We start from the raw sequence: 25,137 nt of genomic DNA on the forward strand, positions 1-25,137 counted from the left end.
CCACATCCCATGCACCCCGCACATCCCCAGCCTGAGCACCAAACGAGAGCTCCTGCACCCCTACTCACAATCCCACCTGCACCGCTCACACCAAATGGGAGCTGGCCAGGTAAGTGCCACCACACTCAAACCTCCTGCCCCAATCCTAAGCCCCCTCCCTCATTTTAGCTCCTGGCCAGACCCTTCACCCCCAGCCCTGTGCTCAGTCCACTCCCACCCTCAGCTCAGTGCAGAGAGAGGAAGAGAATGGGCCAGAACCGGAAGAATGTAAGTACCCACTGTATGTGGGCAGGGCCAGGACCCCAGATCGGCAGCGGGATCCCGGCTGGCAGGAGCCAGCGGATGGAACCCCTGAGCGGCAGTGCGCTGAGCCGCTCAGCCCGCAGCCAGTCTGGGGTCCCAGCTGCTGGCCCCGCACAGCCCACTGCCAGCCTGGGGCTCTGGCTGCCAGACCCTCCCCAGTTGGGGTCCCAGCCGCAGGCCCCACTCAGCCCACTTTCGGCCTAGGTGAACAGAACCCCAGACCAGCAGCAGGCTGAGCGGGCCGGTGGCGTAAGATCAACATTTTAATTTAATTTTAAATGAAGCTTCTTAAACATTTTGAAAACCTTGTTTATTTTACAATACAACAATAGTTTAGTTATATAATATATAGACTTGCAGAGAGAGACCTTCTAAAAAACATTAAAATTTATTACCAGCACGCAAAACCTTAAATTAGAGTGACTAAATGAAGACTCGGCACACCAATTCTGAAAGGCTGTCTACTCCTGGACTAGAATTTCAATATCACCAAACCATTCATACTGTCAGAATTTAAACTAGCACTGCTGTGGAAAAACTTGCATTCCAGTTGTACCATTCACGGCACTGTAATTAAAGGTTTCCCAGTTTTTTCCATTCTGAGCCTATCTGGTGATTTTTAAATGTTGCCGTAAAGATTCATTACAAGCACAAACTTGGTATAAAAAAGCTCAGATAAGGATTTTTAAAACAGTTATTTACAAAGTGCTTAGGTAAGTACTAGAGTCAAGAAGTAAAGGAAAGAATAAGTAAGGATTAGAAGTAAAAATTAAAATATTTTGAAGTGTTAGTTTATAAGCCAATTGGAACTTAGAAATCTTTGTTCTACAAAGAGTGTTTATAATCTGCAAGCACTTTTAAATACCTACTTTCCATGAAAAGAATAAATTAACAGACACAGTGATCATTAAAAAAAAAATTGAATTGTGTCTGGAATTCCCATGCAAGTTCCATGATTAGGTTTAAACAACAACAACAAACAAAAAAAAGCAAAAAACCCCATCTTTCTCCCGATATGTTGCTCAATTCTTTACTGACACTACATAAATATACAAAAATGCCCCCCAACTTGCCTGTTTCCCTGCTTATGTAAATACCATTTTTACCTCTTCTCCATTTACCTCTGGGTTGGGTATATTCCCCACAAGGGGGATTTGGTGGGTTTCCTACAAACCTTTATCATTCATAATACTAAATAAGGCAACCTGTCCTACCCAAACTTCCCTCAGCTGGAGGGCTGAGGCAGGAAGGGTAGAAGTATCATTTTGGGAGGCTTGCAACAGATGGATAGGGCTGACAGAAGGATATTGACCATCACCTATTTACTTCATGAAAACCCTATGAATTACTTGAGGGTTTTTTATATGGAAGGCCATTTGCCAACATGTAAAAATAAGGGTCACTACCAGGTATGAAGTATCAGAGGGGTAGCCGTGTTAGTCTGGATCTGTAAAAGTAGCAAAGAGTCCTGTGGCACCTTATAGACTAACAGACGTTTTGGAGCATGAGCTTTCGTGGGTGAATACCCACTTCCTCAGATGCATGTAGTGGAAATTTCCAGGGGCAGGTATATATATATGCAGGCAAGCTAGAGATAATGAGGTAGTTCAATCAGGGAGGATGAGGCCCTGTTCTAGCAGTTGAGGTGTGAAAACCAAGGGAGGAAAAACTGGTTCTGTAATTGGCAAGCCATTCACAGTCTTGGTTTAATCCTGAGCTGATGGTGTCAAATTTGCAGATGAACTGAAGCTCAGCAGTTTCTCTTTGAAGTCTGGCCCTGAAGTTTTTTGCTGCAGGATGGCCACCTTAAGGTCTGCTATAGTGTGGCCAGGGAGGTTGAAGTGTTCTCCTACAGGTTTTTGTATATTGCCATTCCTAATATCTGATTTGTGTCCGTTTATCCTTTTCCATAGCGACTGTCCAGTTTGGCCGATGTACATAGCAGAGGGTCATTGCTGGCATATGATGGCGTATATTACATCGGTGGATGTGCAGGTGAATGAACCGGTGATGGTGTGGCTGATCTGGTTAGGTCCTGTGATGGTGTCGCTGGTGTAGATATGTGGGCAGAGTTGGCATCGAGGTTTGTTGCATGGATTGGTTCCTGAGCTAGAGTTCCTATGGTGCAGTGTGCAGTTACTGGTGAGAATATGTTGCAGGTTGCCTGTGGGCAAGGACTGGCCTGCCACCCAAGGCCTGTAAAAGCGTGGGATCATTGTCCAGGGTGGGTTGTAGGTCCCTGATGATGAGTTGGAGAGGTTTTAGCTGGGGACTGTATGTGATGGCCAGTGGAGTCCTGTTGGTTTCTTTCGTGGGTTTGTCTTGCAGGAGGCGGCTTTGGGTACACGTCTGGCTCTGTTGATGTGTTTCCTTATTTCCTCATGCGGGTACTGTAGTTTTGAGAATGCTTGGTGGAGATTTTGTAGGTGTTGGTCTCTGTCTGAGGGGTTAGAGCAGATGCAGTTGTACCTCAGTGCTTGGCTGTAGACAATGGATCATGTGATGTGCCCGGGATGGAAGCTGGAGGCATGAACGTAGGCATAGCGGTCGGTAGGTTTTCGGTATAGGGTGGTGGTAATGTGACCGTCACTTATTTGCACCGTGGTGTCTAAGAAGTGGACCTCCCATGTAGATTGGTCCAGGCTGAGGTTGATGGTGGGGTGGAAGCTGTTGAAATCGTGGTGGAATTTTTCCAGAGTCTCCTTCCCATGGGTCCAGATGATGAAGATGTCATCAATGTAGCGTAGGTAGAGAAGGGGCATAAGTGGATGAGAGCTAAGGAAGCGTTGTTCCAGGTCGGCCATAAAAATATTGGCATATTACGGGGCCATGCGGGTGCCCATAGCAGTGCCACTGATCTGGAGACATATCTTGTCAAATTTGTAATAGTTGTGTGTGAGGATAAAGGCACAGAGCTCAGCAACCACTTGTGCTGTAGCATCATCAGGGATACTGTTCTTGACAGCTTGTATTCCATCTGTGTGTGGGATGTTCGTGTAGAGAGCCTCTACATCCATGGTGGCTAGGATGGTGTTTTCTGGAAGGTCACTGATGCATTGTAATTTCCTCAGGAAATCAGTGTTGTCACTGAGATAGCTGGGAGTGCTGGTGGCATAGGGTCTGAGTAGAGAGTCCACATATCCAGACAGTCCTTCAGTGAGAGTGCCAATGCCCGAGATGATGGGGCGTCCAGGATTTCCGGGTTTGTGGATCTTTGGTAGTAGATAGAAAAACCCTGGTCGGGGCTCTAAGGGCATGTTGATTTGTTCCGGTGTTAGTGTAGGGAGTGTCCTGAGTAGATGTTGCAGTTTCTTAGTGTATTCCTCAATGGGATATGAGAGAACTGGCCTGTAGAATTTGGTGTTGGAGAGTTGTCTGGCAGCCTCCGTTTGGTAGTCAGACCTGTTCTTGATGACAACAGCACCTCCTTTATCAGCTTCTTTGATGATAATGTCTGGGTGGTTTCTGAGGCTGTGGATGGCATTGCGTTCTGCACGACTTAGGTTATGAGGCAAGTGATGTTGTTTTTCCACAATTTCTGCCTGTGCACGTCGGCGGAAGCATTCAATGTAGAGGTCCAGACTATTATTTCGACCCTCAGGAGGAGTCCATGTGGAGTTCTTCTTCTTGTGCTGTTGGTGGGAGGGTACCTGTGTATCAGTGTGCTGTTCAGTGTTGTCCTGAAAGTATTCTTTGAGTCGGAGACGGCAGAAGTAGGCTTCCAGATCGCCGCAGAACTGTATCATGTTGGTGGGGGTGGCAGGGCAGAAAGAGAGTCCCCGAGATAGGACAGACTTTTCTTCTGGGCTGAGTGTGTAGTTGGATAGATTGATGATATTGCTGGGTGGGTTGGGGGTACCACGGTTGTGGCCCCATGAGGCAGATAGGCGTTTAGACAGCTTACAGTCCTTTTTCCTTTGTAGAGAGGTGAAGTGAGTAATGTAGATCTCCTGTCTTATTTTAGTGAAGTCCGTTTGTATGGAAATTTGGTTATTAATGAGAGTCTCCAGGTTGAAGAGCTCTTTTTTGATGTTTTCCTGTTTGCTGTATAGGATGCTGATTAGGTGGTTCCTCAGTTTCTTTGATAGAGTATGGCATAATCTCTCACTGTGGTCTGTGTAGTATGTAGATAGCAGTGGATTTTTTAATGCTTATAATGTCCATCCGTTTGCATTTGGAAAGGAAGATGATATCTGTCTGTGTTTGTGCAAGTTTCTTCATGAGGTTGATGGATTTCCACTCCATATGGCTAAATGCAGCGCCTTGCATGGTGTCAGGTATCAGAGGGGTAGCCATGTTAGTCTGGATCTGTAAAAGCAGCAAAGAGTCCTGTGGCACCTTATAGACTAACAGACGTTTTGGAGCATGAGCTTTCGTGGGTGAATACTCACTTCGTCAGATGCATGTCAATATGCCAATATTTTTATGGCCAACCTGGAACAACGCTTCCTCAGCTCTCGTCCACTCACACCCCTTCTCTATCTACGCTACATTGATGACATCTTCATCATCTGGACCCATGGGAAGGAGACTCTGGAAAAATTCCACCACGATTTCAACAGCTTCCACCCCACCATCAACCTCAGCCTGGACCAATCTACACGGGAGGTCCACTTCCTAGACACCACGGTGCAAATAAGTGATGGTCACATTAACACCACCCTATATCGAAAACCTACCGACTGCTATGCCTACGTTCATGCCTCCAGCTTCCATCCCGGGCACATCACACGATCCATTGTCTACAGCCAAGCACTGAGGTACAACTGCATCTGCTCTAACAGAGACCAACACCTACAAAATCTCCACCAAGCATTCTCAAAACTACAATACCCGCATGAGGAAATAAGGAAACACATCAACAGAGCCAGACGTGTACCCAAAGCCTCCTCCTGCAAGACAAACCCACGAAAGAAACCAACAGGACTCCACTGGCCATCACATACAGTCCCCAGCTAAAACCTCTCCAACGCATCATCAGGGACCTACAACCCACCCTGGACAATGATCCCACGCTTTTACAGGCCTTGGGTGGCAGGCCAGTCCTTGCCCACAGGCAACCTGCCAACCTGAAACACATTCTCACCAGTAACTGCACACCGCACCATAGGAACTCTAGCTCAGGAACCAATCCATGCAACAAACCTCGATGCCAACTCTGCCCACATATCTACACTAGCGACACCATCACAGGATCTAACCAGATCAGCCACACCATCACCGGTTCATTCACCTGCACATCCACCAATGTAATATATGCCATCATATGCCAGCAATGACCCTCTGCTATGTACATCGGCCAAACTGGACAGTCGCTACGGAAAAGGATAAACGGACACAAATCAGGTATTAGGAATGGCAATATACAAAAACCTGTAGGAGAACACTTCAACCTCCCTGGCCACACTATAGCAGACCTTAAGGTGGCCATCCTGCAGCAAAAAAACTTCAGGGCCAGACTTCAAAGAGAAACTGCTGAGCTTCAGTTCATCTGCAAATTTGACACCATCAGCTCAGGATTAAACCAAGACTGTGAATGGCTTGCCAATTACAGAACCAGTTTTTCCTCACTTGGTTTTCACACCTCAACTGCGAGAACAGGGCCTCATCCTCCCTCATCCTCCCTCATAATCTCTAGCTTGCCTGCATATATATATACCTGCCCCTGGACATTTCCACTACATGCATCTGACGAAGTGGGTATTCACCCACGAAAGCTCATGCTCCAAAACGTCTGTTAGTCTATAAGGTGCCACAGGACTCTTTGCTGCTTTTACCAGGTATGGGAACTGCACCTCACCATGGATTTGACATTGAAACCTAGTTTGTCAGCTGGTGATTGAATGCTAAGTAGGAGACATTTTTTGAAGTGTTCCAGAGTCAGCACAGGAGATGGATGCCTGAGCCTCAGGAGCCCCATGTTCAGTTTCCAACTGCAACTGACTTTCTATATGACTATGCAAGTCACTTTGGGCTTCACTACCCATAGCCTATGCAGGTGCAAGAAATGGCTTAGATGGAGACTGGGAATCAAAAAGAGAGTCTTCCCCATCTCCCTCTGCATGTCTGGCTGGGGCCAAGATATCAGTAAATGCTGACATTTCTCCCTGCTAACCAGAGTCTGGGGAAATACTCCCTAAAAGTACAAGGAGAGAAGATGGGCATAACTTCTCCTAGCCTCTCATTTTGCTCTTGCCAGCAGAACTAGATAGGTACAGCAGGAGTCCAGTAGCAGCCCTTGAAAGATATTCCCATTCTAGCAAATGCTCCCCAGCAGGAATTCTAGCTAACTTAGCCAGTTAGAATTTCTCCAGGGCTCCTCAATTCAGCATGGTTACTACTCTTCACACAAATCTTTCTTCTCAAGTAATGGCTTTAAAGCCATGATGACTCTTAATCCCTACCTCGGTTTTCCCATTTACAAAATGGGACCACAAACTTTCCAGTCTTTGAACTTGAGATGACAGTTGCTGTTTTCAGTACAGTATTACACCTTAAATGCAGGACTGAATGGAAATGAGTAACCTTTAACAATGATTGATCAGTTTCACAGCTGCTACTCAGTGATGGACCGCAGTAAAATTGACATGAAACATATCAGCAACTGCTGAGACGCCTGAGTCCACTGCCCCAGGGCAGCCCTGCCATCTGGACCCCAGGGCTTCCGAACTCCCAAGCCAGTTGCTCCCCAGCCTGCCCAACTCCCACAGCCAGCAGAGAGAGCTTTTGGACTCCCTGCTGTGTTGCTGGGAGCCTAGACTCAAAGCCACAGCCTGAGCCAGGGCTCCCAAGGCTGCCAGCTACAGTGGCAAGAACCCTGTAAACCCTAAGGCTCTGTCTACACTCTAATGTAAACCTAAACCTGTGGGACTTAACGACAGCAGGCTTGGTGTTTGTAAGCCTGCACTTGGGCATCCACACTGAACATTGACTGGGTCTCACACCAGTGCTCATGAGTCCACACACTTGAGTCAAATCACCAGTGCACTACACACACTTGAGTCAAACCACTTCATCCCAGGCTGCCTAGTGTCCTCCCCAGCTGCTCTAAACCTTTGTTCGTGGTGCTCTATAGGAAAACTTGACCATCACAGTCATTACAGCCTGCCAACACATCAAGCCAAGACATCTACTGGGTCAGCAAGCCTCTGGCGACTTTGGCCAGCAAAAGGGAGAGCTCCCTGTTTGAAGAGCTTCTTCTGCTTGCACTTTTACTCCTCTGTCAGCAAACAGGTAGAGCATCCATGAGATACTGGTGGGCATTTCAGTGGTGTTTTTCTGATCTACGGAAGAGTCTGTTGGAGGAGGGCAATGACAACAGACTCGAACTCACTGATCCTTCTCATGACCCTCTACATAGCTGCTGATGCCCCCTATGTTGACCAGTGCTTCTGGAGCACAAGCACAGACTGGTGGAATCACATCATCACATGGACCTGGGATGATCAGCAGTGAGTCTGGAACGGTCATATTAAGAAAACAATATTTCTGAAGCTTCATGAGCTGCTTGCCCTGACCCTCCAGCTTCAGGGAACATGCATGGGGAAGGCCATGCTGGTCCAGAAGCATGCTGCTGCTAACCAGTTTGGTATTGGAAAGTCAACTGTGGGAAAAGTGGTGGTGGAAGTTTCTGAGGCAATCAGGCATGTGGTTTACCCTGTCCAACTAGCATTCATTTCCCCTTGCACGGGCCATCCAACCATGGCATTGCCTAATGTGTTCCCAGTCTGCAGAACATGGTACCGTGGAGGGGACTCAGGATGTGGTGCAGGAGCTTGAACTCTAGCAGCAGTTAGTGCAAATAGGTCTTTCTGCTGTGCTCTATCTTCCTCCCTCAAGCAATGTGCCTGCTCCAGAAACTGTGTTGCAAGTGTCTCCTCACATACTGCAATTCTCTCCACAGGCTCTGCTGCCCGTCTGTGCCTTTCCACTTACTCTGAATCCTTTTCCCTTTCTTATTGTACTTGATTGTTAGCCCTGTCTGTCTAGGATGTCCATCACAAGTTTGTCACAGAAATGCTTCCCTGAAAAATACACCCTTTGCTGAAATGTGATTACATTTCCATATGGACTACATGCAAACACACATGATAATACAGATTAAGAACTGTACAGCCAGACCTCCATCCCATGATACATCTGGACTGCATACAATCCCACTGTGCATTTTGGACAGTGAATTCATCCCCCAGGCACCACACTTCCACCTCCTCATCCCCTACAGCCTATTGTTTACAGGAGGTTTGTTATGCTGTGGCAAGGTACTAAAAAAGAAGGCAAGACGAAGTTTACTTTTAACTTCCCTGCACATCTTCGTAAAAATGTGCAAGTATCTAGGAAAAATTTCATGATAAATACTTGTTTAACTGTTTGTGCTTCCCAATCACCATTGTGAATTCCGCCTGGTAGGGGATGACACCAATACACCAGTCCGCAATCCACCATCAACAGATAAGGAAATGGAAGTTCTGGACACAGAATTTTTCCTAGGAACTATGCACTTCTCTTCAACCTTTGCAATTGTTCCAGTAAGAAGTCAATTCAATGGCCAATCCATACATGGTACTGCCATTGCCACTGAAGTTCTAGAATGGAGCGGCTACAGGAATCAGGCTGAGGTCTTCTGGAGACAGGAATGGAAAATAAAGCTAATGCTTTTCTAACAGCTGAAGTCTCATGTTTTCCAAATGATATTGTCCTGCTCTTACATAGCATTTCATCTACAGGATGTAACAAAATAGCTGAACCATGAAAGCTGGAAAATGAGGGTTAAAAATAAACCTTTGCAAAACAATGATCATGTTTCACAGCTGCACAGAAGCGAGCAATCACCATTAATGGGGAAAATTAAAACCGACAGCATTTTGGACAGTTGCCCTGGTTAGTTAAAAACCAAATGGAACTAACCCACCACGGGAACGTGAGGGATGGGATAGATAGGTAGAATAGTTGAATTGGAGCACATCTGAAAAACTGAAAGACGAACAATAATCACCACTTAGCCTGAGGACAGAGGTCTACAGCTAAAGTATTCTTGCCCTGATCACATATGGCCTCTCGCTAGATACCTGGAGTAGCTGGGCTGGTGATTTGACAGCACTGCAGCGTATTATAGCACTGTAGCTACTGAATTCTGAGTATCCTCTGCAGTTACTTTCCGGGAAGTACAATTTCATACAGAAAAGTGAATTACTTTGGATTCAGGAAAGAAGCGGTCAGCTATCCAGTCAATTAAATCTATTCCCTCAACGGCCAACAATCTTAGGAAGAGCTAAATTATGAACTCATGAACAGATACCCCACAGAGCGTCACAGACATGGAGCGTACCTATAACAAATCTTAGGCAAAGCAACTTCTTTGTTCCATACAATCTCCTCCTTTAAAAAAAAAAAACCAAACAAAACAGATGTCTCAGTTTTAAAGTGAAACAAAGTTCCTTTTTTGGGGACAAATCAGCCTCAAGTTGTTAAAATCTGACAATTCTATGTTGAGAGGCAGCAAGCAGTAATTTCCTGAGCCACGTACTGATAGAGGCATCATTTATTCTGGATATTACAGCACAGGTCAGTTGATTTTCTGAATTAATGCATCACCAGTGCACTTAACTGCCCTCCTAACTTCTGTATTTTTTGATGCCTAAGTTCTGGACTAAAAAGCAAGTGACATTTTCTGAGCTTTCTGAAAATACACAGCTGACCTTTCAGACAGACAGGTTCAACACTAAGCACCACAATTTCCTTTCTTCCAATACTGCTATATTTGAATATTCATATTACTCTGATTATTATAGCCAATAGACTTGAAACTGGACAAAATAGAAGTTCAAGACGATGTTTGGTTAATATAGTTCCCAGCTTGGAACTTCACAATCTTAATGGTCTAGTAAGATATTTTGCTTTCAGGAAATATTTTGCATGGAGATGAAGAAAAATATTCAAGCAATTCTTAACAAGAAAGACTGCTGCTGGAGAAAGGAGGGCACAGGGAATGGTTTTTTAACAGGCTGGGCATAAAACCTAGACACAGGGTCTTGAAGAAAATTCAAGATGTGGCTTTTACCAGACCAATATCGTATCTCAGCACCAGAATTTCAGCTTTGGCCAGAATGAGATGCAAGTAAACGTGGTAGTTTTCTCCTGGATGTTACGGCAGTAGTGGGACACTGCTAGAGTATCCTTTCCTTAAGTCTTGCCCATTCCATTTTCACATACTGAGAAGGGTTCAAATGCACAGTTAGAAACAATAAAAATTTATTTTGTGCAGGAAGTTGCACTGTAAGAGGCTTGATTCATCAATGTTAGGCTTAAGAACGAGTCTGTGGAACTAACATGAGGTTACTAACAGGAGTGAGGCTTATTCTATTTGAAAGCCACCAATAGGACTGCAGCTGCCAGCCGCCAAAAAGGGAGAGAAGCAATTAGATGGTTGAGCAGCAAACCTATGGAGAAGAGAACCAGAGGGCAAGAAAGCATGTAGAAGGTGAGAAGACAGGGAAGAGAGACAGAACCGTGTGCAGGAAAGCAGGGGAAGATTGACTGGTTTCACAAAGGACATGTCACATTAGAGAGCTTTGAAAATACATGAATACCATTCTCCTTCCTAATGTCACTTTTTCAAATGAACAATAGCTGTGGTTGCCACAGGGAAGTTACAAGATCAAATGGGAGGAAACATGGGTCACAAGGCACCCTATTATGAGGGTAGCATTTCTTGAAATAAGAACCTCCTACCTTAGAGAGCTATTTAGGTCGATTTCCAGCTGAGGGACCATTAAGGAAGAACAACTCTTTATTCTGATGCCTTGTGGTAGCACTATCACTTACAAAATACCTTCATCCTGCGAGTATAAGAATTTAGAGGGAAATAGGGGAGGCAGAGAAGAGAAATTCTCATTCAATAAGAAATACCTATAGCATCTAATGCTTCTCTTTCTTTGACTATCAGTTGAAATCTATGAAAAGGTAAGAGAAATCATTGCAGATGACCTGCAAATAGATCTTAAAGAATGGTAAGCATTAGAAATAGCCAAAATGCCTTGCAGAAAAACAGAAGTTAAATAGCCTGGGTAACAATTGACGACCAAAAGTAATCTAGCAAAGACAACATACACCAATAATAAAGCATGATTAACCCTGGGCCCCATTTCATTTAATTCCTAATCTGACCAAGAAAGCTTAATTCATGACAACATGAGTTAGATAAATTAATTAGATTTGAACCCTTTCCCAATACCAATTGCACTGGGACCTCTACGATGCCAGATGTAGGTGAATTGCTGTAAATAGAGCCTGTCCAAAATAGATTCTGCTTAAAATACTGGACAAGAAACGTTTACCTTAGCGATGCCATCATAATTAATGAACACTCCAAGACACCATACAGAACAATGACAACACTGATGAGCATTTCTGTTATCAGCAGTCTGCACCCTCCAGCAGTTAAATAACACTCTTCCACGTAACAAAGCCAGAGTGCATTAAATCAAATCCTGTCAGTGATACTCCATCCCCACTGCAGGGAGATATCCAAACCAAAGAGGGTTCCACTGCATGAGAGAATCATGGACTGCAGAAATATTACAGCTTCTAAGCTGTTTCGCTTACCTTGCCCTTGAAGATGTGTGGGTTTTTGTATATGAAGTCACGATAGCTTTCAGTACGCACTTTATCCTATAAATTAAGCATAAACAGAGTGCACACAGTTATGTACATGTGACAGTCTGAAGATGTTGGAGCAATATTTTTTAAATCGTAATTTCTAAGAAAATATTGATTAATTAACCCTTCGCTGCTCTACATATTAAAAAGCCACAGGGACACAACCATTAGTGTAATTTCAGGATTTCCCACACAATGATTCTTCAGAATGTACATTGTTTATGAAGCAAAGACAATTTGGGTTGCTACAAACTGTGGCAGGCAGTAACACAAGCATCCACGTTTGAAATTATACATAGTTCTAATTCATACTATCAAAATCTAGAAGAAGCTACTTGTGATTTTTGTTCTGCTTTCAAGTGTTTGAATGAGCTTCACATTTTAAAGTATTTGTTTTATACTTATTCCCTATCCCTCGCAGCAGCACTGATAACTAAAAGGTAATACTTGATCAACATAAATCAAACAGTCATCTACCTGAGGCTTGACATCTGGGGCATGAACATGTGTAGTGAAATTATTATACATCGGGTTATGCAATCAGTTGGGTTTCAAACTTCTTGCTTTGTTTTAAAGAAGCTATTGATCAGTTCCTGATACCAGATTACCTCGTTTCGCTTCTGGAAGCACATTTAACTGTCAATACATAGAAACCTACAAACCGTAACAACAAATAAATCATTGGAGCTGCACGACACACACTATGAAATACTAAGTTCAGAAGCAATGACCAAGCACCAGAAGATTCAGGGGGCCTGGGGAAAAAGCAATTTTGAGGGCCCCTTCCATAAAAAAAAGTTGCAATACTATGTACTCGTGGGGGCCCCGGGGCGGCCCTGGGAAAAATAAACATTTAAAAACCTTCTGCATATCGGCACAAACCCAGTTTTGAGAAAACTTCTTTTTCAAGTCACCTTTACAAGGTATCACTGGTATCACTTATCCATCTTTCAATTTTCACATTGATCCCCATCTTTTCCAATTTAGCTAATAATTCCCTACATGGAACCATATCAAATGCCTTACTGAAATTGAGGTAGATTAGATGCACTGCATTTCCTTTTTCTAAAAGATCTGTTACCTTCTCAAAGGAGGAGATCAGGTTGGTTTGGCATGATCTAACTTTTGTAAAACCATGTTGTATTTTGTCCCAGTTACCATTGACCTCAATGTCCTTAACAACTTTCTTCTTCAACATTTTTTCCCCCAAGAACTTGCATACTACAGATGTCAAACTAACAGGCCTGTAGTTACCCGGATCACTTTTTTTCCTTTCTTAAAAATAGGAACTACGTTATCAATTCTCAGTCATATGGTACAACCTCCGAGTTTACAGATTCATTAAAAATTCTTGCTAATGGGCTTGCAATTTCATGTGCCAGTTCCTTTAATATTCTTGGATGAAGATTATCTGGGCCCCTCGATTTAGTCCCATTAAGCTGTTCGAGTTTGGCTTCTACTTCAGATGTGGCAATATCTACTTCCATGTCCTCTCCCATTTGTCATCCAACCATTATCCCTAAGCTCCTCATCAGCCTCATTAAAACTGAGGCAAAGTATTTGTTTAGATATTGGGCTATGCCTAGATTATCCTTAACCTCCACTCCAACCTCAGTGTTTAGTGGTCCCACTTCTTTCTTTGTTTTCTTCTTATTTATATGGCTATAGAACTTTTTACTATTGGTTTTAATTCCCTTTGCAAGGTCCAACTCTACAGGGCTTTTGGCCTTTCTCACTTTATCCCTACATGTTCCGACCTCAGTAAGGTAGCTTGCCTTGCTGATCCCTTTCTGCTTTTTCTTAATCACCTCTCTGGGATATCTGTAGTGGATAGGTATGTGAGCTGGCAGAGTAGCTCAATTTACCAGCAAGCTAACACTGATCCTCTTTATACGTGTAGGCACTCAAATGGACAGTAAGCCATCTGTTTTAGAGTCCCTATTGCAACAGCCAGAGAATCAAGTGAAAGAGTAAAAGAAAAGGAAATTTAAAAGCCATGATTATAACTATTTATGACTCTGGCTTGGACAGTCTAAAAACAATACTGTGCTGAAGAAGATAGCTGAACCCTAGTGCATGCATACAAAGTTCGTACTGCACCATTAGATGACAAAGGATCAAGAATTTAATATTATGGAAGATAAAAGAATAATTTCTCTATCAGCCAAGACAAGCAAAACAAAGCTACTTAAAAAAAAGTTAAGAGTAAAATATAAGCATGCAAACTTAAGTTAAAAACTTTATTTAGATTCCAGTGCGCTCCATTTTAATTTAAGGTAAGTCAGTTCTTCACATACACCAAAAAATATATACATAAATTAAAAAAAAATCAATATTTGAACAAAAATTACAAAAATGAGATAGTTTAGTAAAATGTTGAAAGAATCACAGCTTTGCATTGTTTTGATAAAACTATGAATTATAAAAATTATCATTAGGATCAGCTAAAATTATATCTGTTTGTTATGAGGGCAGATTCTAAGGAGTTAGGATTTTTTTATGCTCTCAGTAGCATTGAAATACTGGATTTGCTGAAACCATGAAAAAATTGAAAGGTTCAGCATCAATCAAGAAAGCAGTCAGCTGGAAAGCTTTCAGCCTCACCTATCACACTGCCTCAGCACTCCCCCAACTTAATCAATAGAATTCCAACTGCTGTCTTTACTACATGCACTGCTGCTTGAATAAACTTCAGTCATTCATTTTGGGTCTCTATTCATCAATTCCTTCTCTCCTCCCATCCAACCTTTCAGTACAATTACCTGAATAATTAAGTTATTATCAGACACTCCTCAAGCAATTTTTAAATAAAGTGCACCATCAGTTTCAAGTAGCAATCCTCCTGTCTCTGAAATACTATGGGAGAGGACAGCATAAACAATGCTGACCTGCCAAGGCCAAGTTAGACGATAAAAAAAAAGAACAAGTTGTGTGTGCGCATGGTTCTTAGTTTTGTTTTTTGTATCGTTTTGTTTATTTTAAACCAACAAAACGTTTGTAATTCTAACAAATTTAGGATTTATTTAACAGTTTGCTGTCACTTAGATTTAATGAGCCAATATTTTTAATGTAAAAAACTCACAATAATAAAAACTTGAGTAAAAAAATGTTTGTATGTGTTGGGTAGTAATTTGGAGCTAAAAACTAGGTATATACACAAGAATTTATACATGCCATAACTTTTCCACATTTTATTGGGCAGAAATCAGATGTTACTAAAGGGATTTTAACATCACAAAAAAAGTTTCCTGAAGCCAGTGAAATAGAAAGATTTATCACAAACTACAAAACTATCAATTCTTTAGAGGTTCAAGATCTTTTAGTATAGCTCCATAACAAGGTACTATGAACTGTTAGTATAGACAAAATGGTTGTTTTTTACCCCCATCTGACAAAGTAATTTAGAGCTTATGATTTCAGATTTTCTTTGTGTGACTGACTTAAAAAAATAACCCACCTCTAGCCTCATATTTAAAAGTCATTTTGTTGGTCTGCCAGACATACAATGCTGAGGCAAATCTGATCGTTTCCAAGTTCTGCACATACCTGTTCACCACTATGCTTTTCATTTTGGAAAGCGTATTACTTTCTGTATCCACAGATACCTGTGCCACAAAAGCAGTTCTGCAAGAATGCTCCATAAAAACACATTGGCTGCTCAATGCTGTTCAAATGTACCATAAAACAGACGCAGAGGAATTTTCTGAGGCTAGGACCGGTAAATGTTTCAGAAAGCAGGAAGCCTAAATCTGCTACCTATGCTATACAAGAGTGAGTGTACTTTATGGCTTCAGATTTTAGTTGATTTTGTTTAATCGTTCTTTATTATGAAATTGCAAAAATGCTTTATGATATTTCAGAGCAACAAATTCCTGTCCTTGTATATTACATAATATTATTTTTTCAGAGAGGTGGTACTAAAGATTTTGGGTTAAAATAAAAGCCACTTATAAAATTAAGTTAATACTCAGGATGAAGGAATTTTTGTTTGTTTTCTGAAGAGTTCTAGACATTCTCTTTTAAACATATTTTCCATTTTTAAATTTTGTACTATTTAGACAACCCTAGTAATTGTTCGATGTAATGCTTATCAACACACTAAATGAAGTTCAAAGAATTTCTGAATAAACTACATAAATTGGCAGACATAGCATTTAAAGGTTTAGTGTGTTTTTTGCTTCCTAAATTTTCATCTAAAGAGCAGAATAAAAAATGAAGGACATTTACTGTTTATATCGTTTAGTGGATGAATACTGTACACTACATTTCTACAGCAAAAGAAACAAAAAAGCGGCAAGAATAGATGTTACAAATATTGAGAGATTAATATTTTCTTACTAGCCATCAAGTATACCTGTAAGCTCAATATACTCTTATTAAATTTCTAGTGTTTCTAGTACAGTCAAGAATGTATACAACAAGGATCTATTTACAAAGGCAGCTGAAAATATAAGCTCTTTTTCTGTGATTCTTTCACTCTCGCTCCCAGGATAAACTATTAAGCACTGAAAGGGTTAAAAATGCAGCTACTCTGCAGTGTATATTTACGGGCACGTCGCTTTTTTTTCATCCCATTTTTCCATCCTAGTTATGAGTAAGACACATTTCTGCTGACTTTCTAACCTTTAGCATCTCTTCGTGTATCCCATAATGCCCATATGAACTGAAGTAAACGCCATCCTCATCATCCCGGAGTTCCGCAATGGCGCTAGACGACGATGAGTTGCTTCTGACATCTGCATTCATCACAAAATCCTGGGCAAATTGTCTGTAATCAATTTGAAACATACCCTTGAGACATGTTTACGGGACGATGAAAAAGAGGGGGGGGGGGGGAGCAGAGAGGAGATAAGGAATACAGACTCCAGAGGGCCTTTTACAACACCAAAACTCTGTTATGCCTTAAACGTGCTGAAACTCCCCCTGCTGGCTTTGGAAAGAAGCTACTGCAAGATTTCTCTGCATTTCAACATCAGCATTTCTTCCGCATTATAGACACTAAATTCCAGCAGTATGAAGTTTGCAGTGTTTCATTTATCTGCCTGCTATCCCTGCACCCTCCATCTATTTTGGAAAAGCATCCCAATTACAACCCACCTGATTTAGATTTCATTAGAGGTTTTTTTAAAGAGGGAAATTACCATTTTGCAAGGTGTTTCTATGGTAACAGTATGTCAGAAGTCAAAATAAAGAATGAGACAAACATGACAGACCATATTATCTAGAGATGTGGCTCAATATCATGACACCTTTAAAAACTACTCTAAAACACACCTACGTTAGTGATTTATGGAAGGTAGAGTATATTAACCAACAAATTTTTAAAAAAGAGAAAACCAGACAGGATTGATACAAATAATGATTTAAAAAGATGTTTTAATGCAAGTTGATTTATTTTAAGGGTAGAAGTTTTTTTTTTCCTTTGTGTGTTACTAGTTCTCCACTTATTTCCCCTTTTATAGTCAAATTGCTAAAGAGGATATTTTGTACGTTGTTCCTTGTTGATGATGTCTTATTTCTTCCACGAGAATTTACAGTTTTCTCTCCTAAGAAGGTTGCCACTGAAAATATTCCTCTATGCTAAAAAAAGATAAGACCATGGCCTCACTGTTAGAATACTATAAACTCAAAACACAAAAAAAACTTATAAGCAAACAGTTTGTACTATATTTGCACCCAACAGCACCTCCAAATATTATGAATTCCCACAAGTCAAGCAAACAGAAATGCTTCAACCAGGCTACACTCCATCAGAGTCTACGGTCTGAAGTCAACAGGACTTGTGCTGTTAAGTGATTTAGATGCAGGATTTCCAAAAGCACTTAGGTGCCTAAATATAGTCTTAGTAGCCTAACTTTAGGAACTTATTTTGAAAATTTTGGCTAGTTTGTACAAAAGACTTCAGAAGAATTGTATTAGTTTATTGGAAATGTAGTTACTTTTATCATGAACATTTTTTTCTGTAAGTGACATAACATTTTATGCCACTAAGAGAAAAGTTTTTAATTAAATACAATTTTAGCCCGGCGGTGCAAATGCTTAACTTTACACATGAGTAGGACCACTATTTATGTGAGCAAAGTTACATACATCCTCAGTGTGTGGAGGAGCAGGGCAATATTTTGTTTTCTCCTATTGCAGTTTTGTGCATTTCAAATAAGAATCTTTCAATAGCAGAATTTAAAAACAGAATTTAGTTTTGTTTGTTATAATTTTTAGTTTAAAGTTGCAATAGTACATATTTTCAAATTAGTTTTATAAAGTCTCAATCTGGTTTAAAAAAAGTTGTTTTTATTTTTTTGTTAAATGAGACTATTTTTAAAGTCACTCTGCCCCGAAGCCAGTGTTATGATTATCAAGTAATTTAACTGTAAGGAAACTCTAGGTCTAAACTTCCAATAGAATGAAATTTAAGACTGTCAAGAAAGATCATGAGAAATACCAACAAAAAACAAAGGTTGCCATTCAATTGGACACTGATGATAAATTCAAGATAAATATGACACACATTTAAATTTGTAAACTGTGTCAAATATTGTAGATTGTAACCCAGTTATGTTTAGAAAAAAAGGTTACTCCTGCAACCGGTTAAGCAAAAGATTGCTACTATTAACCTCCAACCACATACAACTGTATTCTCAAGCTGTCAGCTCAAACTAAACTTCATCAGAATATGACTATTTGGACTGGCAACCTTTAAGGAAAACTCAGATGCTGCAAGAAATGTTTGTGACTCACTAGGTGACTGTCCTCCCACTAATTGCTGGAGATAGCTTTAATAGTTTTAGAAGCCTCTCTGCTCAAATGAGATGTAAAACTGAAGTCTTGAACATGCGGTCATTTAAACTTCCAAAGCATTTTTCATAACTGTAGATGTTAACCCTGACATACTGATTAGGAAGATGTAGATACAAACCCCTCCTATCTACCCTGTTTACCACAAATAAGAGAAGTTACTAAAATTGTAATGGTACCAGACGAACATTGTACAACACAAACCACGACTTAAAAATTTAATCATGGCTCAAGAAGAGACTTCTACTTTGTGACGATCACGCTGATATCCCATGAAAGTATTACGGGGTCTCAAATGCAGCATGCTCTTTATAAGTGTAATGACTAGGTTCTGAACAAGAATAAGTTTGCATTCCACATGTCTGTGAAGTACGCAGAACTGTAGTTCTGTAACTTGAAAGCATGTGGTGGACTCAAATATCTCACATTATGTAACATGTAAGACTTTTATACGAGAGAGATTCCAGAGGACTGGAAAAGGGCAAATATAGTGCCTATCTGTAAAAAAGGGAAATAAGGACAATCAGGGCAATTACAGAGTAGTCATCTTAACTTCAGTACCCGGAAAGGTAATGGAGCAAATAATTTAAATAAACTATTTGCAAACACCTAGAAGATAACAAGGCAATAAGTAACAGTCAGCATGGATTTGTCAAGAACAAATTGTGTCAAACCAACCTAATAGCTTTCTTTGATAGGAGAACCTCCCTTGTGGATAGGGGAGAAGTGGTAGATGTGGTATAGCTTGACTTTACATATACTGTCTTGCATGACCTTCTCATAAATGAACTAAGGAAATACAACCTAGATGGAGCTACTATAAGGTGGGAGCATAACTGATTGGAAAACTGTTCCCACAAAGCAGTTATCAGTAGCTTACAGCCAAGCTGGAAGGGCATAACAAGTGGGGTACCGCAGGGATCAGTTCTGGGTCTGGTTCTTGTCAATATCTTCAGTGATTTAGGTCGGGGTGGGCAAATGACAGCCCATGGGCCGGATTGGGCCCATCACCATTTTAAGCCGGCCCTCGAGCTCCAGTTGGAGGGTCTGGGGTCTTGGGCTTGCCCTGCTCTGGGGCTCCAGATGGGGAGCAGGGTCAGAAGCCACTCCACGTGGCTCCTGAAAGCCGCAGCATGGCCTCCCTGCAGGGCTCCAGCCAGGGTTGGGAGCCTCTCCACACAGTTCCTGGAAGACGCAGCATGGCCCCTCTCTGGCACTCCAGCTAGGGAGCAGGGTCAGGGGTCGCTCCACCCAGCTCCTGGAAACAGCGGCATGGCCACCTCTCTGGCTTCTATGCATGCCAATGGCCCCGCTCCAATGGTCTCCTCCAGCACTTCAATGGGAGCTGAAGGGGCGGTCTCTGCAGACAAGGCAGTGCAAGGAGCTGCCTGGCCACACCTCCACATAGGAGACGGAGGGACATGCCGCTGTTTCCAGATGCTTGAGGTAAGCGCCACCTGGAGCCAGCATGCCGTAGCCTCTCCCCACACCGCAACCCCATTCCCCAGCCCAGATCCCCCTCCCGCCCTCCAAACCCCTCGATCCCAGTCCGGAGCATCCTCCTGCACCCCAAACCGCTCATCCCCAGCTCCACCCAGAGCCCGCACAGCCAACTGGAGCCTGCACCCCTTCCCACACCTCAACCCTCTGCCCCAACCCAGTTCTCCCTCCCGCACCCTGAACTCATTTCTGGCTCCACCCCAGTGCCCGCACCCCAACCCCAATTTTGTGAGCCTTCCTGGCCCGCCATATAATTTTTATTCCCAGATGTGACCCTCAGGCCAAAAATTTTGCCCACCTCTGATTTAGGCAATGGCATAGAGAATACACTTATAAAGTTTGCAGACGATACCAAGTTGGACAGGGTTTCAAGTGCTTTGGAGGATAGGATTAAAACTCAAAATGATCTGGACAAACTGAAGCAATGGTCTGAAGTAAATTGGATGAAATTCAATAAGGACAAATACTAAGTACATCACTTTTGTATGTGTGCAACTGATTGCACACATACAAAATGGGAAATGCCTGCCTAAGAAGGCGTACTGCAGAATGGGATCTGGGGGTCATAGTGGATCACAAGTTAAATATGAGTTAACAGTGTAACACTTGCACACAAAAAAAAATAAAAAGCAGCAAACATCATTCTGGGACGTATTAGCAGGAGTATTCTAAGCAAGACATGAGAAGTCATTCTTCCACTCTACTCTGCACTGATTAGGCCTCAGCTGGATTATTGTGTCCAGTTCTGAGCACCGCATTTCAAGAAAGATGTGGACAAATTGGAGAAAGTCCAGAGAAGAGCAACAAAAATGATTAAAGGCCTAGAAAACACGACCTATGAGAAAAGATGGGAAAAAATTGGGTTTGTTTAGTCTGGAGAAGGGAAGATTGAGAAGGGACATAACAGTTTCAAGCACATAAAAGGTTGTTACAAAGAAGAGGGAGAAAAATTGTTCTCCTTAACCTCTGAGGATAGGACAAGAAGCAATGGGCTTAAATTGCAGCAAGGGCGGTTTAGGTTGGACATTAGGAAAAACAGTCAAGGTGCTTAAGCACTGGAATAAATTGTCTGGGGAGTTGTGGAAACTCCACCATTGGGGATTTTTAAGAGCAGGTTAGACAAACATGTCAGGGATGGTCTAAATAATACTTAGTCCTGCCTTGAGTGCTGGGGACTGGACTAGATGACTTCTCGAGGTCCCTTCCAGTCCTGGGATTCTAACTGCTTCTGCCAACAGGCAGCAACCATAACTTCTTAAATAAGGATGATTCAAGGTACATTAATACTTCATCTTTCCAATGCCATTGATTGCTTCAACTGGAGTGGCTGCCGTTGTCATCTTGAACTAACAGTTTGACAGGATTTCATAAATGCCAGGAGACACCAACGAAGTCTGAAATTCCTTTGTATTTATGCAGCTGCACCACCACCACCAATGACATATTGCAAAACTTTATGATTTAAAAGTTAACATGCACAACAAAGTTAAAATCAGCCGAAATATTTTTGCTAGTACTCCCTAGATTTGAGTTTGGGGATAAGGGAGCAGTGGAAGGAAAGAAATTTTCAATGGGAATTCCTCAACATTAGAATTTGATGGCTGGGGGAGGGGAAGGGGAAGAAATCTGTTTCATGGCTCAGGAGTTTTGTATAGACATTTAGTCAATTTAGGCCATGGCTACACTTACAGTTCTGCAGCGCTGGTAGTTACAGCTGTGTTCGTACAGCTGTGTAGGGCCAGCGCTGCAGTGTGGCCACACTGACAGCTACCAGCGCTGCAGTGTGGCCACATTTGCAGCATTTGCAGCACTGTTGGGAGTGGTGCATTGTGGACAGCTATCCCAGCATTCAAGTGGCTGCAACGTGCTTTTCAAAAGAGGGGGGTGGGGTGGAATGTGACAGGGAGCGTGGGGGAGACAGAGAGAATGGATTTTTGGAGCTGACACTGTTCTCAGCTCCCTGCCTTGCAAGTTCTAAGGACTGGAAGACACACAGTGCCTACCTTCAATCATTTTAAAAGTTCTGACCCTTCCCCCACCCCTCTCTCATTCACTAAATGCAAATTATGCACTCCTAAATAGCTGTCAGACCAGATAAGCATCTGCTCAACATGGACTTCCCCCTCCCCCTCTGCCGTGTTAGCGTGCTGTTTCTCTCTTCAAGCAAACAGCTGTGAACATTCCAAAGTAATTCCCCTGCCTGCCTCCGCTCGCTCAGCAAACAGGAGCTGTGTTTGTTTTTGAAATAAGCAGTTTGGCAGAACTCCGAGCTCCCCCTTTCTTCCGGTTTGTTGTGGACAGGAATTCTGGGATACCTCCTTATACACCGGAGGTCAATAAAAGCGCTGGTGGGGTCCACACTTGCTGACCAGCGCTGGATCACCAGCGCTGGAATCGCTACACCCGAGGCTCGACCGGGTGTACAGCCAGCGCTGCAACCAGGGAGTTGCAGCGCTGGCCGTGCTTTGCAAGTGTGGCCACATCCAAAGTTGCAGCGCTGTAACCCCCTCACCAGCGCTGCAACTCTCTAGTGTAGCCATGGCCTTAGTTGTGCTTCAACTTGCAACATTTTTAAACACAGCACAATCAACACTATTTGCAAACAGAGGCAAAACACACAGGTAAGACTAATGTCCTCTTGGTGCTAACTTACACTTGAATTCTGCAGCTTGAGTTTCCACTGACTGCTAGCATTACCTGCACACATTTCTGTCGACCATCTAGAACACTGCCAAGTGTTTCAGAAAAAGCTTCAATCGAAAACATCTTACCTCATTTTCTGAAGATCTTCTTGTGCTCTGGCTAATGCTGTTTCTGCAAGCTTTGCTCTGTGTTCCATACATTTCAACTGTTCAAGGATTGCTGTGTTATCACTTAATCCACTAGGGTCCAAGATGTTTGTAGAAGCACAAAGATCCTCTATGTCTAAAGAAACAAAAAACAAATATCATCAACCACTGTCAACTGACAGCATTACCTAATTACAGGTAGGTAGGTAGGTATGTGTGTGTGTGTGTGTGTGTAATAAAAATAACGGGATAAATTAAGTGCCTGATGCTGCTACCTTCATTCACTAAATAGTACCTTATTCTACAAGTATCTTCATGGACAGGACTACTGACAGAGCAAGATAACACTTAACATAAATGAGCATGGAGGAAGTAGGCCCTTAACACCAGTACACTCAAAAAATCTACCTTTCAAAATGTGTCTGAATGCTAGTCTTCGTGACTTAACAAATCAGACATTCTCTTTAGCTGAAGCCAATAAAGGTGGTACACCTTGCTTTACCAATTACCTTAGCCAAGAGCTAGAAGGGCTATTAACTCAAAAGACAAGTTGTTCTACAAGATGAAGGCTTTCATAACTAGCATGCTACAAAAAATATATTCACAGCCCTTCAAACTCATCCCTCAGGGCTGTTGTGGAGCTTAATAAAAATGGGTGAGATGCTTTGAGATCTATAGGTAAGTAGAATTCATTATTATTAAAATAGTGCCTTGGACTCAAAATATAGGTCTAACCTTGCACCCACTGAACACAGCAGACATAACTCTCACTGGATGTCAACAGTGCAGAATTAGGCCCAACCACACTTAGGAGATGAGGTTATCATAACTGAGTCTCTGGTTTGTCTTTCCTGGACTAGCCAGAAGCACCGCAGAGAAAATGAGCTTGGATTTAGGGACCAAATACACCTTTGCTTTGATCTAATGGAGCTATGCATTTCAGGGGTGGGGGGAGGGGGCTTGCACAAGGCCAACAAGAGCTGTGGCAACAGAAATTCTAGAACCAGTGACACTGGAACACTTTTTACAGTGCAGATACTGAAAGCCAGCTGTCCCCGAAATTTTTACTTCACACACCCCCTTTACCCCCATCCATGCCCTCTCTCCCCATAGCTGGGGCCAGGACCAGGCCACGGCTCCGGGAGGACAGAGGTGGGAGAAGTCATGGACAAGGGTGAGGGGCTGAGGCTGGAACCACAGCTAGGGGTGGAGGCTAGGACCCCAGGGTGCGGTGCCAGGAACAGAGCCCCAGGCACCAGGTCAGCAGCAGACGGGACCCAGGCACAGGGCTAGGACCCAGGACCCCACACAAAACCTGGGGGTCCAGCAGCACCCCCTGAATCCCTAGTTCCCATGCCTATGTCTAGAACTGGTGAGGGTCATGGAGGATGGAGGAAGTAATGCTTCCACACCACTCAGAACAGGAAACAAAATCACTATCCCACCCTAAAGGCAGTCTTAGAATCACAGGATATGAGGGATGGAAGGGACCTCGGATGTCATCTAGTCCAACCCCCTGCTCAAAGCAGGACCAATCCCCAGACAGATGTTTGCCCCAGATCCCTAAATGGCCCCCTCAAGGACTGAACTCACAACCCTGGGTTTAGCAGGCCAATGCTCAAACCTCTGAGCTAGCCCTCCCCACTAGTCCCCAACATGAACGTTAGGAGGAAAATGCAGGGCAGAAAACTATCGAGAGGGAGGGAGAAGGAAAGGGAGCAAGCGCAAGCATGGAACATGTTAGAAACCATCAAAAACACTTACAATGGAGGCACAGAGTAAAGCACAAATAAAGCCACACAACAGGACTGAAGTGGATGTCAAAGCCACGACAAGCCATTGGTAAGACAGTCATGAAGTACAGGACATTGCTCCTGAAGTCCTGGAGAGAGCCTTGTTATTTAGATTTTGTCAAGCAGCTTGGAAGTTACTTCAGTGGATCAACAGCAAAATCATAGCTTCCTCTAGATACAGTTTGGATGTTCTAAAAAATGAACTAGAGCTATATAGAGAAAGAATAATTTCTAATAACAGGAATAATTGGATTTAAAAATCATACCCCTGCTGGTAGGTCAATACTCATTTTACTCAA

At 42.6% G+C, this 25,137-nt stretch overlaps 1 protein-coding gene across 5 annotated transcripts in view; it reads right to left on the reverse strand.

Moving 5' to 3' along the window:
- Positions 1-25,137, reverse strand: part of PRMT3 (protein arginine methyltransferase 3) — a 119,037-nt gene that overhangs the window by 76,689 nt on the left and 17,211 nt on the right. For all 5 annotated transcript variants that reach the window (XM_050955383.1, XM_050955385.1, XM_050955386.1 and 2 more), the window contains 3 exons: positions 23,028-23,181; positions 16,585-16,729; positions 11,908-11,973 (listed from right to left, as the gene is read on the reverse strand). In XM_050955383.1, the coding sequence (XP_050811340.1) occupies positions 11,908-11,973; positions 16,585-16,729; positions 23,028-23,181 (365 nt within the window). The remainder of the gene's footprint in view (positions 1-11,907; positions 11,974-16,584; positions 16,730-23,027; positions 23,182-25,137) is intronic.

Source organism: Gopherus flavomarginatus, chromosome 5 (assembly GCF_025201925.1).
Source record: "Gopherus flavomarginatus isolate rGopFla2 chromosome 5, rGopFla2.mat.asm, whole genome shotgun sequence".
Taxonomy (NCBI): Eukaryota; Metazoa; Chordata; order Testudines; family Testudinidae; genus Gopherus; species Gopherus flavomarginatus.